This window comes from Primulina tabacum, unplaced genomic scaffold (assembly GCF_025594145.1).
Source record: "Primulina tabacum isolate GXHZ01 unplaced genomic scaffold, ASM2559414v2 Contig587, whole genome shotgun sequence".
In the NCBI taxonomy this organism is placed as follows: Eukaryota; Viridiplantae; Streptophyta; class Magnoliopsida; order Lamiales; family Gesneriaceae; genus Primulina; species Primulina tabacum.
In genome coordinates this window covers 47,813-65,124 of record NW_027459795.1, presented here as the reverse complement: position 1 = coordinate 65,124, position 17,312 = coordinate 47,813, and the positions used below count along the sequence as shown (strand labels likewise).

At 33.5% G+C, this 17,312-nt stretch overlaps 2 protein-coding genes across 2 annotated transcripts; one reads left to right on the top strand and one right to left on the bottom strand.

Annotated features, from left to right (window-relative positions):
- The first annotated feature begins 841 nt into the window (after window positions 1-841).
- LOC142534551 (uncharacterized) lies at window positions 842-11,598 on the top strand. The gene is made up of 3 exons (XM_075641425.1): window positions 842-857; window positions 1,020-2,926; window positions 11,536-11,598. The coding sequence occupies exons 1-3, from the start codon at window positions 842-844 to the stop codon at window positions 11,596-11,598; spliced, it is 1,986 nt and encodes a 661-aa protein (XP_075497540.1).
- Window positions 11,599-13,324: 1,726 nt separating this feature from the next.
- On the bottom strand, window positions 13,325-14,720 carry LOC142534555 (protein ANTAGONIST OF LIKE HETEROCHROMATIN PROTEIN 1-like). Its single transcript, XM_075641428.1, has one exon. The coding sequence runs from the start codon at window positions 14,430-14,432 to the stop codon at window positions 13,332-13,334; it is 1,101 nt and encodes a 366-aa protein (XP_075497543.1). The 5' UTR covers window positions 14,433-14,720; the 3' UTR covers window positions 13,325-13,331.
- Window positions 14,721-17,312: the final 2,592 nt, after the last annotated feature.

The following is a 17,312-nucleotide window of genomic DNA, read 5'->3' as shown; positions in this document are numbered from 1 at the left end:
ACGGTTTTTGAAAAACCGTCGCTAATATTTGCGACGGTTTTAGTAAAACCGCCGCCGATCTGGATCGGCGACGGTTTTAATTGCACCGTCTCTACTAGTGACGGTTTATTCAAACAGTCGCTAATAACAGTCGCTATTAGCGACTGTTTTTTGAAAAACCGTCGCTATTGTTTCAAAAACCGTCGTACATCAATGTCTTAGTCCAATCAAGTCCCGTCCATTTACAAGGATGAGACCAAATTTATCCTCTGATTCACCCCACCTCAATTCTACAAAATTTCTCTCCCAAGTCCCAAGCCCTTTAGCGACAGAATAGAATTGCGGACTCCCGAAGAAATCGAATTGCTCATCGGCAAGGCAACAATCCAGGTAAGAATCGACTATACATTTTTTATTTTGTTTTTTATAGCTTCTCTGTGTGTGATTTGTGGTTTCTTGATTGTTTGTTGTTGAGTTGTTGAGTGACTATTACTTGTTTATTTTGTTAATAATTATTTTATTCTTGTTTATGATTATAAATTGAACTATTTCAAAATGGAATATCAATCTGCTGCAAAGAAAGGAAAAACATTGATATCCTCTTTTTTTAAGAAGAGAGATCGTCAAGCTAGTGAAGATACTTCAATTCCTACGGTCCTTACAATGCAACATCAATCCAGTGAAAGTCTTCTATTTCCCAATATCCAAATTCCTTCATGTTCCTCTCCTAGAGACGATCATCAGTCTTCGTCTACTTTTACTGAACGAGATCCAGGAAAAAGAAAACAGATATGTGAATATCATGTTAATGTACGAGATGAGATAAGACGTTCATATCTAAATATGGGGCCTTAAACCAGATATGTTGGAGTATCCAGGTACAAAATTTGGAAGCCAGAATCGTCGTTTTCAGAAAAAATGGTTTCAGAAATTTTATTGGTTGGAGTATTCGCCTTCAACAAATAAGGCATATTGTTTCTATTGTTTTCTTTTCCTAAATGATGTTAATTCATCTAATATCTCGGCATTGGTCAATGAAGGATTTGACAATTGGAAAAGGGTAAACCAAGGAAAAACATGTGCTTTTCTTGCCCATATTGGTTCTGCAGCTTCTTCACCTCATACTATGTGTGAGAGAAGGGCTGAAAATTTGATGAGGCCCTCACAACATATTGATAAAGTGATGCATGCACAATATAAAGAGGAAAAAGAGAAAAATCGTCTGCGTTTGAGCACCTCAATTGTAGCTGTTCGTTGGCTAGCACTTCAAGGTTGTGCTTTTAGAGGTAACGATGAATCTCTATCTTCATCTAATCGTGGAAATTTTCTTGAATTGGTGAAGGCTTTTGCAAAAATGAATATAGAAATTGATGAAGTTGTGCTTGAGAATGCTCCAAAAAATGCCCAATATATCTCTCCACAAATTCAGAAAGAGATTTTACATATTATGGCCAATAGAGTACGACAGATGGTTCGTGAAGAAGTTGGAGATAAATACTTCTGTATTCTTGTTGATGAAGCCCGAGATATATCTAAACGAGAGCAAATGGCCATTATATTGAGGTTTGTGAACAATCATGGGATTTTGACAGAAAGATTTTTTGCCATCAAAAGTGTTAGTGACACTACCTCAATGAATTTGAAAAATGAGATATCAAATGTTCTTGTTCATCATGATCTCCATGTTAAGAAAATCAGAGGCCAAGGATATGATGATACTAGCAATATGCGTGGAGAGTGGAATGGACTTCAAGCATTATTTCTCAAAGATTGTCCCTATGCATACTATGTCCACTGTTTTGCACATCGTTTACAACTGACATTGGTTTCTGCAGCTAAGGATGTTAGTGTTATTTGGGAATTCTTTTCTCATTTGGACAATATTGTTAATATTGTCACTTCTTCTACTAAGCGCATTGCTGAATTACATACTGCACAGAGAAATGAAATTGAGTATATGTTGTCAATTGGAGATCGTGATTCTGGAAGTGGTGCAAACCAGATTGGTAATTTGCAACGAGCAGGAGCTACTCGTTGGAGTTCTCACTATGATTCGGTAAAAAGCTTGATAGGTATGTACACTGCTACTTGCAAAGTTTTTGAAGTTCTCAGTGATTATTCTCCAAATGGAAGAGTTAAGGCTGAAGTTCGGGGGATTTACAGAAACATGGAAAGCTTTGAATTTGTGTTTATTTTGCACTTAATGCATAAAATTATGAGAACAACAGATACTCTTTGTCAAATTCTTCAAAGAAAATCTCAAGACATTTTGACTGCTATTACATTTGTCACTACTACCAAAACTTGCCTTCAAGAATTTAGAGAATGTGGGTGGAATGAATTTCTTCAGGAAGTTAAAGTTTTTTGCTCAAGAAATGAAATTGATGTACCTGACCTTGATTGTCTATATAAGATTGGACGTTCCTGTCGGCAAACTACAATAGAACATCATTACCACTTTGATGTTTTTAATGCAGCAATAGATTTCATTTTGATGGAGTTAAATACTCGGTTCAATGAGTCATCGGTGGAACTTCTTTCTCTTAGTACAGCTTTAGATCCTAAAAATTCATTTGACTCATTTAACAGTGATGATATTTGCAAGCTTGCGAAGAAGTTTTATCCTGGAGATTTCACAGATCAAGAAATTGTTGCTTTGAAGTATGAATTGATACATTATAAACTTGATGTGATGCAGAATTTAAAGGTTTCTACACTTGTTGAGTTGTGTCAGCAATTGACCGAGAGTGGACGGTCAAGTGTTTATGTTATGTTGACTAGATTGATTCATCTTGTTTTGACATTACATGTGTCTACTGCCACTACTGAGCGGGCTTTTTCAGCAATGAAGCATGTGAAGACGGCACTTCGCAATAAAATGGAGGATGACTTTCTTGCCGATTGTTTGACACTCTATATTGAACGAGATTTAGCTAAACATATTGATGTAAATTCTATTATTGATGAATTTTATGTTTTAAAATCTCGTAGGGCACAACTTCGTTGAACGATATAATGTAAATTTTTTTTTAATAATATATAACTTATCATATTGACTTCAAGCCCCCCCCAACTTTTATTCCTGGATCCGTCCCTGTGTGCACGGTAGGTGTGCATGATATCAAAACTGTTTTAAAGTATATAGGTGTTAGTTGTCTCAAATCGGTTGGATAAAATACCTGAAAGTTGTATATATGGTCTTGAACAATCCTCCCCCCTTGAGCTAGTTTTTGGGTTGAGTTGGGTCTAAGTTCCAATCCTAATATGGTATCAGAGCTCATGTTCCATCATTATGTGTTGGTCTGTTCATAATTGGGTCATTTGTAAACTTCACGCTCCAAATGTTCATTCATGGGCGTGAAGAAGGTGTGTTAGTTGTCCTCACATCGGTTGGATAAAATACATCGGAGTTGTTTATATAGTTTTGGACAATGCTCTCCCCTTGAGCTAGCTTTTGGGGTTGAGTTATGTCTAAGTTCCAATCTTAACAATAGTCACACGTGAACAGAGAATTCTAATAGTCATATAAGTTGATCTATATTAAATTTTGTTGTCCTGAATGTCAAATTTTGGTGTTAGTGTAAAAAATTGTTTTTTTTTAAAAAATTATTTAGTTTAATTCTCTTAAGTTCTCAATTTAAACATATATATCAGCAATATTCTGTGTCATATCAATGATACATCGAAAATCAAATTCAACGAGTAAAAAAAAACCGTTGTATTATATAAAAACAAAATTTTGATTAAGTAGAAGGTCAAAATCCTATTTTAGTTTATACTATAGTTATTTAATTTATTTTCTCGTACGATTATTGTATTCATATGGCCGACTGATTATAACATAATCCTTCATATTATTATTTTTTTAAAATCATAATAATTACATATTAAATTCCCGAAAACATGAAGTATTAGGTTACAATCGAAATCATATGCAAGAAATATATTATTTAATTTCTTCTCTTGTTTTATTTGAAAGTACGTGATCATAACATCACTACCTCAATTTAAATATTGTTATTAAATTAAATTAACTCAGTTTTTTCACGTGCAAAATTCCATTATTGGGTACTCAGTCAAAAGCTGCTGATTGGTTATTAGCGACATACATGATTAGGAAAGATGGCCATATATATATAATATGTATATAAAAAATGATTTCTAGAATTTTTAATTTTCACAGTGTCTATATTTTTTTATACAAAATTATTTAAAATCAAATTTACTGACATATACCGAGATGACGGCATGGATTAAAATTGCAAGCAATCATACCACAACTGTGACATTATGAAGTGATGACAACCTGAGCTTATTGGTTACGTCTCTCAGTTAGAAAAATTAACAAACATCGGTTTGTAAATCTTCCACAATTCTCAAAAAGAAAGATCTCTTCGTTCGGAATCGTCTTCGATAATCTTGCTCGCATATGGACGGGACTATTGGTGAAGTAATTTTTATATAATCTTTCAATTTTGACAACACATTCTCGATTTTTTTCTTTTCGTTTATATCCATGTGCACGGCTTGAATCTCTTGATTGAAGCACAACGGTGACACACTCCGTGCATGTTTGTAAATTATAGTTGTTATGATTTTTTTTATATAAAATTTTCTATATTTTTCATGATTTATTATTATTTTTTAAGATTTTTTTATAATTTTTAATATATTTTAAATTTTAAATAAACTTTTATTTATTAAAAATTAATAACGGCCATATTTGTCTTGCTATTTTTTTTTATTATAACACACGTGGGGAGGAGGATCGAAGCCAGGGAACCGACTAATTCGGCAAGAGGTGAGACCATTGAAATACAAACCCGATCTCATTTGTCTTTATATTGGATCTCAAACAATCATAACAATTTGGTCGTCCAGCTTTTTTAAAGTTTTTTAAAAAAAGGTGGGCTCTTCACAGAACAGAGACTCTGTGTTGGACCCACCTACATCTTCGCACGTGGAAACATCCGCGTGCGAGGTCTTCGGCCCTTGGAGATTGAGGAATTGCAATGGACGATGATTCTCCCGGCTTCATAGGCCGTTGCACATGCTCTTAGGTTCATTAGATAATTTTTCCAAAATTTATCTTTTATTTTTTCTTTTTGTTGTACAAATTTGTCTTTTATTAATGATATTGAGGTGAAATAATTGTTCATACTGAGTAGAACAATCGAAAAGCGACACTTGGATAGTTTGTAATGGCACACACCTATTGATATTTTGTGTATGCAATCACATTCATCACGATATCTCATGTGTATAACTCATAGTGTTATTCCACTTCTCACAGTGGTTTCACTCACATCTAATAACTTGTGTATTTGGCATGAATGTACTAGGTTCGAGTAATGGGGAGTGCAAGAAAAATCATTGCTTGGAGTGGAATACAATGTGAGTAGTGCATGTGAGATACAGTGAATGACGTGATTGCATACTCAAACAATCAAAAGATCAATTGCATTATACTGTGGCAAATTGTAAAATGTTTGAATTGTATTATTACCACAAGTTGTTATTTGTTTTAAAGCAGCAAAAGCTCGTTCTTAAAATTGATATCAGAGCCAATATCATAGATTCAACTCACATGGATGCAAGACCTGCAATATTGAGAGAGAGATTGTTGGAGGACAATGATTGTCTATATTGGGTATAAAAATTGAAACATGATTTTTTTTGTGATACTGTATGATTTAAAATAATTGAATTGTATTATTATCATCAAATATATTTTTGGTAAAATAACAAATGTTCAATCTTAACGACCGCCGCCGCCGCCGCCGCCGCCCCCCAAAAAATTATTGTTAAAATCAAAACCAAAATTATAGGTACCATATAAATATATTATTTTTTAATTTCATCCAAAAAGTCTGTAATAAAAAAAATTGAAACAACATATAAAACAAAAGGCTCATTTTATAGTGTCTTATATTAAAGCACAATGAACCGGCGGGTGAAATTAAACCAAAATCAGCCCAAATTAATCTGAGCCCATTCCTTAAATAATATTGGATAATAAAGGTAAATATTTTGTAATTGTACATATTAAAAGGTCGAATATCGGAATGTTGAGTGAAATAATTATTTTTGTTAGCAGAATGATCGAACCATGACGCTTGTGTTATAATACAGTTTAAAGATTTAACTTACACAATTTTCATCAGTTATAGCTTTCGGTAAAGTGGCAAGTCTTACACAAAATTAGAATAAAATGTAAATATATTCTAGAGTTACATTTTTGTATACTTATTATATGTATTACTGTATTTAGTACCATTAGTTTATTTTATTTTTGGATTATTACGAGACCCGTTTATAAAAGGATGTTTTGAACTTGTTTATATTGAATAAGCCAAGCAGGCTAAGAAATCATATAAATATTTGAATTTATACATTTTTAACCGTAGTAAAATATATTTCACCCTAAAACATATGAACTTTAAGATATTTGAGAGGTTTTCTTTTGCTTTGATAATTTAGGGTGAAAAATAAACCTATCAAGATTTGAGTCAATCGATATTTTTGGTTCTTGCTTCATTATGCACAATGGATTGAGGTGTGAAATTGGATGCCGAGATTCTTGTAAAATTTGCATACAATTGGTCAAGTTACAAATCATATAAAGTGGTTCTTTCCATGTTTTTGTGTGACAACCTTTTTATTAGAATAAATGTACAAGAAACATGATTGTAACACTATATATTTTTTGGCAAAAACTTGTGTGAGACGGTCTCACGGGTCGTATTTTGTGAGACGAATCTCTTATTTGTGTCATCCATTAAAAAGTTTTACTTTTTATGCTAAGAGTGTTACTTTTTATTGTGAATATCGATAGGGTTAACCCATCTCACAGATAAAGATTCGTGAGACCGTCACACAAGAGACCTACTCAAAATTTTTTCTGTAAAATATTCTTTATTTATTTCATGATAGTTTTATATTGACACCACTGTATTTACCATGTTTTGAATAGATTCAAACTTTGAGATCACTATAATTTATGTCAATTGAGGTTGCACAATAGTTGGCAAACATGAAATACATTTTTTTAGGTATTTTAAATATCTAAAGTTATTTCTTGTGGATGAACTATCTAACAGGAGACCAATGTTCATATCGCATGATGCTGCAACCCTCGTTCTGATATAATGTTCCGATTAGGTATATGTCAAGCTTGATATGAGATCATATGATAAGTTTACTCAACGGTCTTCATGCATTGATATGGGACCATATGATAAGTTTACTTCAAACCCTCGTTCTGAATTCTCTGACGGTCTGAAGTATAAACAAAATCATTTCGAGTGGGGAAAAAAAGATAAAATCCAAACCAAATTTAACAAGTTCCTAAAATCCCAAAAATAAATTAATTTACAAGAGTAAAATTGTAATTTTCACCATGGGACAATAATTTTAGTCAGGATTTTTGTTGGGTGTGTGAATTTTGTAAAGTTTTTTTTAATCTTTTTGTGAAGTTATTCAATAAAAAATTCGAGAAATTTTTTTAAAATTAGTAAACCAAATGTTTACTAATTTATATCTAAAAAATATTAAAAATATATCAGAATGAATTGATATTTTGTTGTCGTTGGTGTTGGTGGTGTTGTTGAATATATGACCATCAATTTTTCAAAAATATTTGTGGAGAAATAAACCCATCCATTTTCCAAATTAAATAATCTATCTCAATTAAATTTGAGCATCATTACATTATAATACTTCCACCAACAAAAGAATTCCCCAGCGATAAAAATTCAAGATAAGTCACAAATAATACAACATCACAATTCATAAAATTAAAATACCTATTTATTAACAAAGACCAAACATCAATCACAACCAAATAAATCAAAACATGTTCTATCATAGAAATCAACTCTTGCATGTAATAACTACGCACTTAATCAATAAAATCTGCATAGACTATTTTCATATTTGCAAACTTCTTATGTGTATTGGATGCATACCTTTTTTTGTTCAATATTGGAAATATATCTCCGTTTTCGAGAATTAATGGTGTCTCGTTCTTCTTTGCTTCTTGTTCTTCTATCGTTCTTCTGTGCGTTATTAAATTCTTTGTACTTTTCTCCATTCCTTCTCGTTCTCTGTGTTGAGAATTCTTCTCCATTAGGAAAATTTGAAAGCCCATTTAATATTCACAAAAATTCATATGAGACAGTTTCACAATTCAAATTTTTGTATCCGAATCATGAAAAATATAATATATTATATTAAAATTATTATTTTTCATTACGTATATGAGTCGGATCGACCCGTCTTACAAATCTATGAGATCGTCTCATATAATACACGCTTTTTAATATATTAGAGATTTAAAAAAGACCAACAAATAGTTTTGTGCATTTTATATAAGTGGGTTATAAGTTGGTTATGATTAAAAAGATAAAACTAATTTGAAGTAGTAAGTTACACCTAACCTAACATAATAAAAAATTGAGGGCTCCTTTCTCGGATGGACCTGAGGCGGAGCCCTCAAATTAGGTCCGGCCCTGGTCCGTGTCAGCAGATTCTTATAATTTTAAAATTCATCTTATTTATTACATTTTGAAAATTAGGGGCGAAACTACTGTATTTAACAAAAAAAACCTTATCTCTCAATGTAAAATCTATAGGGAATACAACTTATTTAAGTGATAGTAAAATATCTATAATTTAACGCTCTATAAATTAATAATATATCTAAAATAATATTTTTTCTCGGTCATGACGGACTTGAGTCAGTTTACTAAATTAATAAGATAATAACTTTTCAGATGATCCTTATAGAAATATATATTTCCATAAATTAGTAATTCTTTAGAATTACATGCATTACTAGGGTGATTTAATAAAATATGATTATATTGTTGTTTGTTTTTCTTGAAATTTAATATAGTATTGATATTCTATTTTTGCTTGTTTATTCGGTGAAATTTATTTGATTAGTCAATAAAACCGATATTAGTTAATTTTTCAAAAAACAACGTATATATAAGATTGAACACTTGTCGATTTACTAAAAATTACGTCATATTCGAGTTCGTGTCTTTTGTCTGTGATTGAGATGAATTATGTCACGCCCCGGGACGGGGGTTGGTTGACACCGGCGTTGCTCTTCAAATTTTCATTCGAAAACAACAAGCCTCAGAAGTACAAAATTCAAAAACCAGTCTTTTAATTCATAAATACTGAATATCTCAATGTCTGATACAAACTCAAATGTTCAACAGCGAAAATGTAAAACCGAACATAATACTGTCTTAACATATGCAGGGGAATCTAATTACATAATTCAGAACTGAGAAAAATAACAATCTTCTTCACCAGCCCCAAAACTGATGTTGTTCTTCTTCATCTAGTAATTCTTCCTCGCTCTTATCTGAGATGAATTTAGTGGGTGAGTGATATGATTGTTACTCAGTAAGCGGGGGCGGGAGTAACTCTCAGTTTTCGAAATCATTTTCATACAGAAACAATAATACGAATAATATACAGAAATTCTAATTTTCAGAAACAGGAATCAGTATTCAGTATTCAGAAATCAGTAATCAGTAATCAGAAATCAGGAATTTAACAAGTAAGCACTGAACACGTTCGTGAATTTTATGGCTAAACTGATATCAGTCCCCTATATGTTCTCTCCTCTAAGGGGTGAGGCCAGTAATCAGTAATGTTCAGAATATATATTCCTACCATTAGTTAACTAAGTTTCAATGCTTCAAAATCAGATATCAGAAATCGATCATACAGAAACTTTGCTTTAAAACATAAATCATCAAACTGGATTCAAGATATTTATACATAAGCTCACTTACCGTAATTTGCTAGAGTTTCGGTTGAAGTCTACTGGAAATTTGGTTGCCTCGCTACTGGTTTTTACAGCTCTAAAATACCCTCTCTTAGCTAAATTTTCAAGTGATAACTCAAGAATTGTGTAACAACAATCTCAGAGACTTGAGGGTGTTATTTATAGGTCAAATTCTGACGGTTAGCCTCCCTATTAATGATCATAATCTGCCATTAACAGCTTTTATTCCATGTTAATGCTTCAGTTACAAGTCTAAGCTGAATCAGTAACTGTCTGCTGGATTCTAATCTTCTGCTACTGGATTTTTATCTGCTGTCTGCTGCTGGATTCTACTCTGCTGGAAAAGTACCAGCTTCTGAAATATTATCTCCTGCTGAAAATTTTGCATTGCTACTGAAATGCTGGAAATGATGGAAATTCGGGTTCTCACAAATTATTTGGTTTGTGAATGTCTTGCATACTTCTTCTAATTTTCATTATTCAGTTTAAAGAAACCTATGGGATGTGCATTTTGTTAGAGTAAATGCTCTGCAAGCTAAAAGTTGGCTAGGAAATTTATAGACTCAAGTGTAATAAACTATCTTTATTTTAATATAATTTAATTTTTTATGGGTTCATTCTGCTTTATTTGTATACCTAGAGGTGATCAAATTTTTTTATTAATCGTCCGAACCGCCCGAACCGAATTGCACCACACTGTTTTTCATAATATTTTATAAAAACCACGATTAAAAATATTAATCATAACGGTTATTTTTTTGTCGAGAACACACTAAACCGCACCGCCTAAATTGCTTGCCATAATATTGGGCCTAGAATTATAATAATTTGTAAACAAGATATTCAAATAAAGAAGTCATCATTCATTATATCTCAACTCTCTTCAAAATTATTATTCTTACAAATAAAACTTATCTTTTTATTAACTATTCTTCATATTAGTCTTTTATTAAAATATTTATTTCTTTTGCTACAATATTTTGTTTGAAGTTTGAAATTTAAAAAAAGTATAAAATAATGTAAATGTCATTTGTTGTGAATGTATTGCGTTATTAAATTGTTAACTTAGTTTTGAAATTATTGTTTTATCTATTTTGATTTTTATATGCTTTCAATTATATTTTATATTTGAAGACAATATATTGTTGTTGTTTTCAAATAAATTAGAATATATGCTAATATTTTTCATTAAAAAAACCGTAAACCGATCGCAACAGCTTGAAACCGCTCAAAACCGCAAGGATAATTTTTCATGTAAAAATGCGATTAATTTTTCAAAATACTAACCGACCGCATATGGCAATTTGGTTTGAATTTTTTTAAAAAAAAACGCAAAACCGCACCGTGATCACCCCTATGTATACCCTTGCAATCATCATAGATAAGTCCATGATTATACTTTAATACAAATGAATCGTAATTCGATCTTGAAACTCATTTGTAAACATTGTATATTCTAAATTCATTCATAATCGATTCAGCCACCTAAAAATAAGGATAAAGGTCGCTGAGACTAGCATATGTGATGTTGTGTATTGAACTTCATGGTAAGGGCATAGAGATGTTCAATTATGCAGATGGGTAGTCATACAATGATTGTACTGAACAACCCTCCCTCGAACTTTCCAAATGGTTATCATTCGTCGAGAGGAAAAGTATGTTGTTGTGATTGTACGTTTACGACATGGGACAACACTGAGGCCCTACATACTAGGATTGTAATTTGACTCGTTTATTGACTCCGTCAGGATGATCACAAGGTGGAGAAGTTGGGTGCAATTGTGAAATATGTAGGAGCCAGTGCATTGTAGTCGGAAATTCACCGCTCACCTACGGGTGTTGATATCCTATGTGATCTAACGAAATAATAGTACATGAAATATCTGGCCAGATCGTGTGAGAAGTACATTAGAGAAAGAGTTCTCTAGTTGTGCATGTTATGACAATATGAATATTTCATGATCGTATCACATAGCTATCGAATCTAATATGCAACATTCGATGAACCAATGATTGCAGATTGATCAATTGAGATATATTAGTTGAAGGGACTGTACTATGTTAATCATAACTGACTGGTTCTTGCAGGCACTATCAATGATAACTAACGAATCATGGGACGATGCTACTAGACGCTCTTACCATGATTCGATGGGTTTAATCAGAAAAATAGTTTTTGACATTCTCATTATCAAATATTGGTGCATAGAATGTGAGCGAATTATGGTTAGCCCGAATAAAGGAAAAGTGTCCTGAATCATAAAGAGTTGTGAACCCACGGCTAGCTGTATCCCTGAACCATAGAGGGTCACACAAGCACTGGATCATTTGTTTCCATTAAGAGAATAAGTTCAAGGAGTTGAATTTATATATAATTATGATAGAGAAAATTCAAGGAGTTGAATTTATGATAATTAAATTTTGAAAAAATAAATTCAAGGAGTTGAATTTATGAGATAGTAAATTTAAGAAGTTGAATTTATAAAATTTGAAAATTTAATTTATTAAACTCAAAAGTTGAGTTTATTAAATATATAGTAGGAGATATGTTTGATGGGTTTGTAGATATACAAGCCCAACATATTAAATAATTAAAGTTCTTAATGGACTTTGATTAATTAATTAAACTAGTTGGACTATTTCAATTAATTAATCAAGCCCATTAATGTTAATTATGGAACCTAAATATATTTTTATGTAAATTAGGTCAAGCTTACACAACTAAGTAAAGGAGGTGATTAACACTAGCCTCCATTCAGGTTCAAATTTTCAAAAAATCCTCTCTAATTTTGTCTCAAAATTCGACCAACTCCAAGACATTAAGTTCTTGAGCCGTCTTTTGATTTTTGCTCTCATAAGTTAAAAGCTCTGCAAAATTACTAGTGCAATTTTGAAGAGAAACTAATCTTTCAGTCATGGACTGGATTAAGAGATTGAAGAAATGAGACTTGAAGAATGTACGTAGGGATTTACAACAAGAGCTACGTCCACTTATACCGGCGTAGATGGAGCCAAGTGAAAACTCACTAAAAGTATATTACTAAACATCCTATGTATATTTATTCAATTTAAATCATACGAGTGTCCAATCATTTTGATTGTCAAAATAAAATAAAATTTTTAAACATCCTCTGCGATTTGGACACGAGAAAACTATAAACCCAACACATTTTATGATATTGATACATTGAACATGTGTTAGTAGTTACAACTTGCCAACTAGGTCAATGCTAAGGGCATGTCCAACCCTATTCTCCATTTTTTCATTCTCTATTCTCCAAAATGGAGTATTGAATTCTCTATTTCAAAAATCTTCTCCAACCCATATTCTCTAAATTTTGTAAATTCTTTATTTTTATATTTTTATTTCAAATTATTTAACATAAAAATATTAATTACGTAATATGATATTAAACAAATTAAATTAAATGTGACTCATTTTTTTAAAAAAATAATTCATTTATTTTGACATCAAATTTCAAGCCGCATACAACATTAAAACACATACATAGATCGATATAATAAACTACACATGATTTAAAGATTAATATTCCGAATTAGAGTATTCCTCCCACAAATAGTCAATAAGAGCATCTCGGAGTGCATAGTGAGCCGATTTGTCTTTGATTTGACGATGACGTGCAAGAAACTCTTGGAATCGGACGTGTTCATCACGCACCATTTCAACTTCTAGGATGGGTGCTTCGCGATAATATGTGATTGGCATCTGCTCATCCCGCTCATCTTCAATAATCATATTATGCAGTATAATGCACGTTGTCAATATATCATGCAACACATGTCTGCTCCAGAATCGTGCAGGGCCAGTGATTATCGCCCATTTTGATTGCAATAGACCAAATGCTCGTTCCACATCTTTTCTACAACTCTCTTGTCGTGCTGCAAAGTATTTCTTCTTTGGACCTTGTGGATTGTGAATTGTTTGAACTAAAGTGGCCCACTTTGGATATATACCATCAGCTAGATAGTATCCCATGTTGTATTCTTTTCCTTGGATGATATAATTAGCAGGAGGAGCCACTAAATTGGCCAGATTAGCATAGAGATGTGATTTTGACAACACATTAATGTCGTTGTTCGAACCTGACAAACCAAAGTATGTATGCCATATCCACATGTCGTAATCAGCTACAGCCTCCAAAATGATTGTTGGTCTTCCACTCCGACCGGTATATTCTCCTGCCCAAGCCGTTGGACAGTTTTTCCACATCCAATGCATACAATCGAGGCTTCCAAGCATTCCGGGAAATCCACGTTGTTTTCCAATATGGAGAAGTCTTTCAATGTCCTCGGAGTTAGGAGAGCGAAGATACAAGTCGCCAAACACCTCTATCGTAGCTCGACAAAATCTCTTTACACTTTCAATCGCAGTGGACTCCTCGATTTTAATATACTCATCTGTCGCATCTGCCCCCACACCGTATGCCAATATCCGCATTGCAGCAGTTATCATTTGTTGTTGTTGGTCAATGAGTTGAAGCTCATTGTTTATCATGGTATCGGACTCCTTGTCTCCATCAGATGAGGAAGATGATGCAAGGAAAGAAAAATTTGAAGGACCTCCCTCATGAAAATTCATATTGAGTTGGATTACGAAATGGTGAGATAACAGTTCTATCACCATTCACTAGTATTAAATACTATCAGTGTCGCATCCCACTATCCAATAAATAAAGGTACATCCCACAATCCCACTATCGAATTGTCACATCCCACTCCCACTATCCCATATCCAATAAATACACATCAGACTATCCTATAAATAAAGGAACTGAATTGTCACATCCAAATATCACACTATCGAATTGTCAAATCCCACTCCCACTATCCCATAAATAAAGGTACATCCCACCATCATATAAGTAAAGGCACTGAATTGTCATGTCATCAATTCAGTAAAAGATAAGCTTTATCCCACCATCCTACTATCGAGTTGTCACATCTCACCATCCCACTATCGAATTGTCACATCCCACCATCCCACTATCCCAGTACTACCTACTATCCCATTACCATTGTCATTTTATAGTAAATGATAAAGCCTTTGAATGACATTCACACTACCCACTATCCCACTACCATTGTGATCTTATAGTAGACCATTACTACTAACATCTATCCTTCTATAAAATACTCTTCCACCCCTAATTCATTCACTCCCAGCATAATGAATTCATCTCGACGTGGTCCTGGTTTCTCAGTTGAGGAGGACAAATGAAACGTATGCTATTTGTTTTCTTAAAAAGTACTAGTAATTTTTTTTTTCAAACCTCACATAGCATTCGGCCGAATCATAAAATATTTTTGACATCATTTTAAAATAAATCAACCAACTATTTTATCAACTCAAAAACATTATTTGAAAAGTATAGCCCATACTATAACCTCTCAAAAACCACTCCTGAATAAATTGTCGTAAAATATCTTTAAAATCATAAATCATATCTAGTGCGGAAAACTAGCGTCGGTCCTCGGGTTATGTGCACCTTCAGTCCAGTCAGATCAACCATCAAGACCTCCATAAACATAATCATCATAATCACCTGCATCATACACATCTAGTGAGTCTAAAGACTCAACATGTCATATTCTTGATAACAAGTAATACATAATACAGTTAACATATAACAGTGAAAAATACTTGTACTTAAAATATCATTTTCTTGACAATGCATAAACTTTAAACTTAAACATTTTCAAAATCTTAAACATATCACATAAACATATTCATATCATATCCATATACGTGTTCATGTCCATATTCGTATCCATATTCATGTTCATGTTCATGCTCGTGTTTGTTGAATTCAGATCGTGATTGTGACTCGTATTCTTAATCGTATTGGGCGATGGATCCATCTACATGTAACCACAGTACTGGGCGGCGGGGACACCGGCTACACTCTCACCCGTCAACTGGGCCTTGGCCAACGTATTAACATATTCGTATTCGTATCACGTATTCGTATTCGTATCACATATTTGTATCCGTATCCAAGGAAACACGATCGTCGGGCTCCCACTGGGACCATAACCCTCACGATATTTCCAACATATTTAGTTACAATCCTTCACATCCTTCAACATGCCATATTCCCATCACTTAATAAAAACATGCATATAATATCATTTTATTTTTGAAACCAAGCATGCAACATATCTTTTAAATGTACAATTTAAAGTCATAAAAATCATAGACATTTAAAAATCATAATTTAACATATAAAAATTCATAAACATCCATAATCATTGAAAATAATCATATTAGTATATAAAATAGCATTTAGGACACTGCCATGACGTTTACTAATTTCTAAGTGTAAAAAGACCGTTTTACCCCTGGACGTAAAACTTAGGCTTTTGATCCCGAATTAAACCAAACCTTAATATAAAATTACCAAATTAAAAACTTAGGCTTTTGATAATTAATTAAGCTTAAACCTAATTTTCCATAATTTTATAAAGCTTAAAACTAGGCGTTTCAATTAACTCGTTTGTTAGCGTTTCGTGCGGCGATTAAATCCCGATTAAATCCAAAACTCGTTATTTTGATCCCAAATTTTAAATATACCATTTTTAATATTATTCTACCCTTCCAAGTCATGAACCACCCCCGTGGACCCATGGATTCAATTTTTGTCTTTAAAATCTCGTTTTTGACACATCGACGAACACGCCGAGCCATCTCCCAATTTACTCGAGCCGCACCCGAGCCACCTTGAACCAAAACCTAGCCAACCCACCTAAAGATCCTACTGACAAAGCCCAGCCCAAACAACCTGCCCTAGCCCGACAAAAAACTTCCTGGAAGTCGACCTAAAATTCTGCACGTGTGTGTGTTTGTAGTGTCCTTGTTGCACTGGGACTCCTAGCCGCCTAGGACTCTACCAGCCCTTAACCACCGACCACCCATGACCCTAACCTTCCCTGGACCATGCCCAGACCCAACCCAGACCAGCCCAGCCACCAGAACCCACGCACGCAGCACTGAAACGTGACAGCAACATCATGCGCAGCACTTGCTGCCATGCATATCTCACGTCTTCTTGAACCAGCAGCCAACCAAGCCGCCACAGCCCTTGCCCAGGCCCTTAAGCACCCTCCTAGGACCCTAAACAGTCGACCTAGCCCAGCCCAGAACCCCCAGGCCAAGCCCCTCTTCCCTGCACAACAGAAACCTGCGCTGCCCCCATTGAAGCTCTCGGGTGGATTTCATACCAGCTTGCGTGTTTTCGTTGCAGCGTTGTTAGTGATATTCTAAGGCTCTAAAATCATGAAAAACATTGTTTGATCATACCCTATATCATGGCAGCCCCTTACACAATACAAATACATGATTTTGATAAACAAAACTCAAGTTTAGAACCCATGTGCATGAAATTTCGAAAATAATTATCATGGCCCTTGATTTTTTATTCAAAACATGCAATAAATCATAATATGGTGTGATGATGTTTGAAGGAAATAATTATGGCGTGCCTTTGCGTTTTAAACGCACGATTTT

Bases quoted from the DNA above. Each gene is read 5' to 3' on its own strand.
- LOC142534551 (XM_075641425.1), top strand. The intron at 2,927-11,535 runs GTAAATTCTATT...TGACTCCGTCAG, and splicing joins ATTTAGCTAAACATATTGAT to GATGATCACAAGGTGGAGAA.
- LOC142534555 (XM_075641428.1), bottom strand. From the start codon at position 14,432: ATGGTGATAGAACTGTTATCTCACCATTTCGTAATCCAACTCAATATG.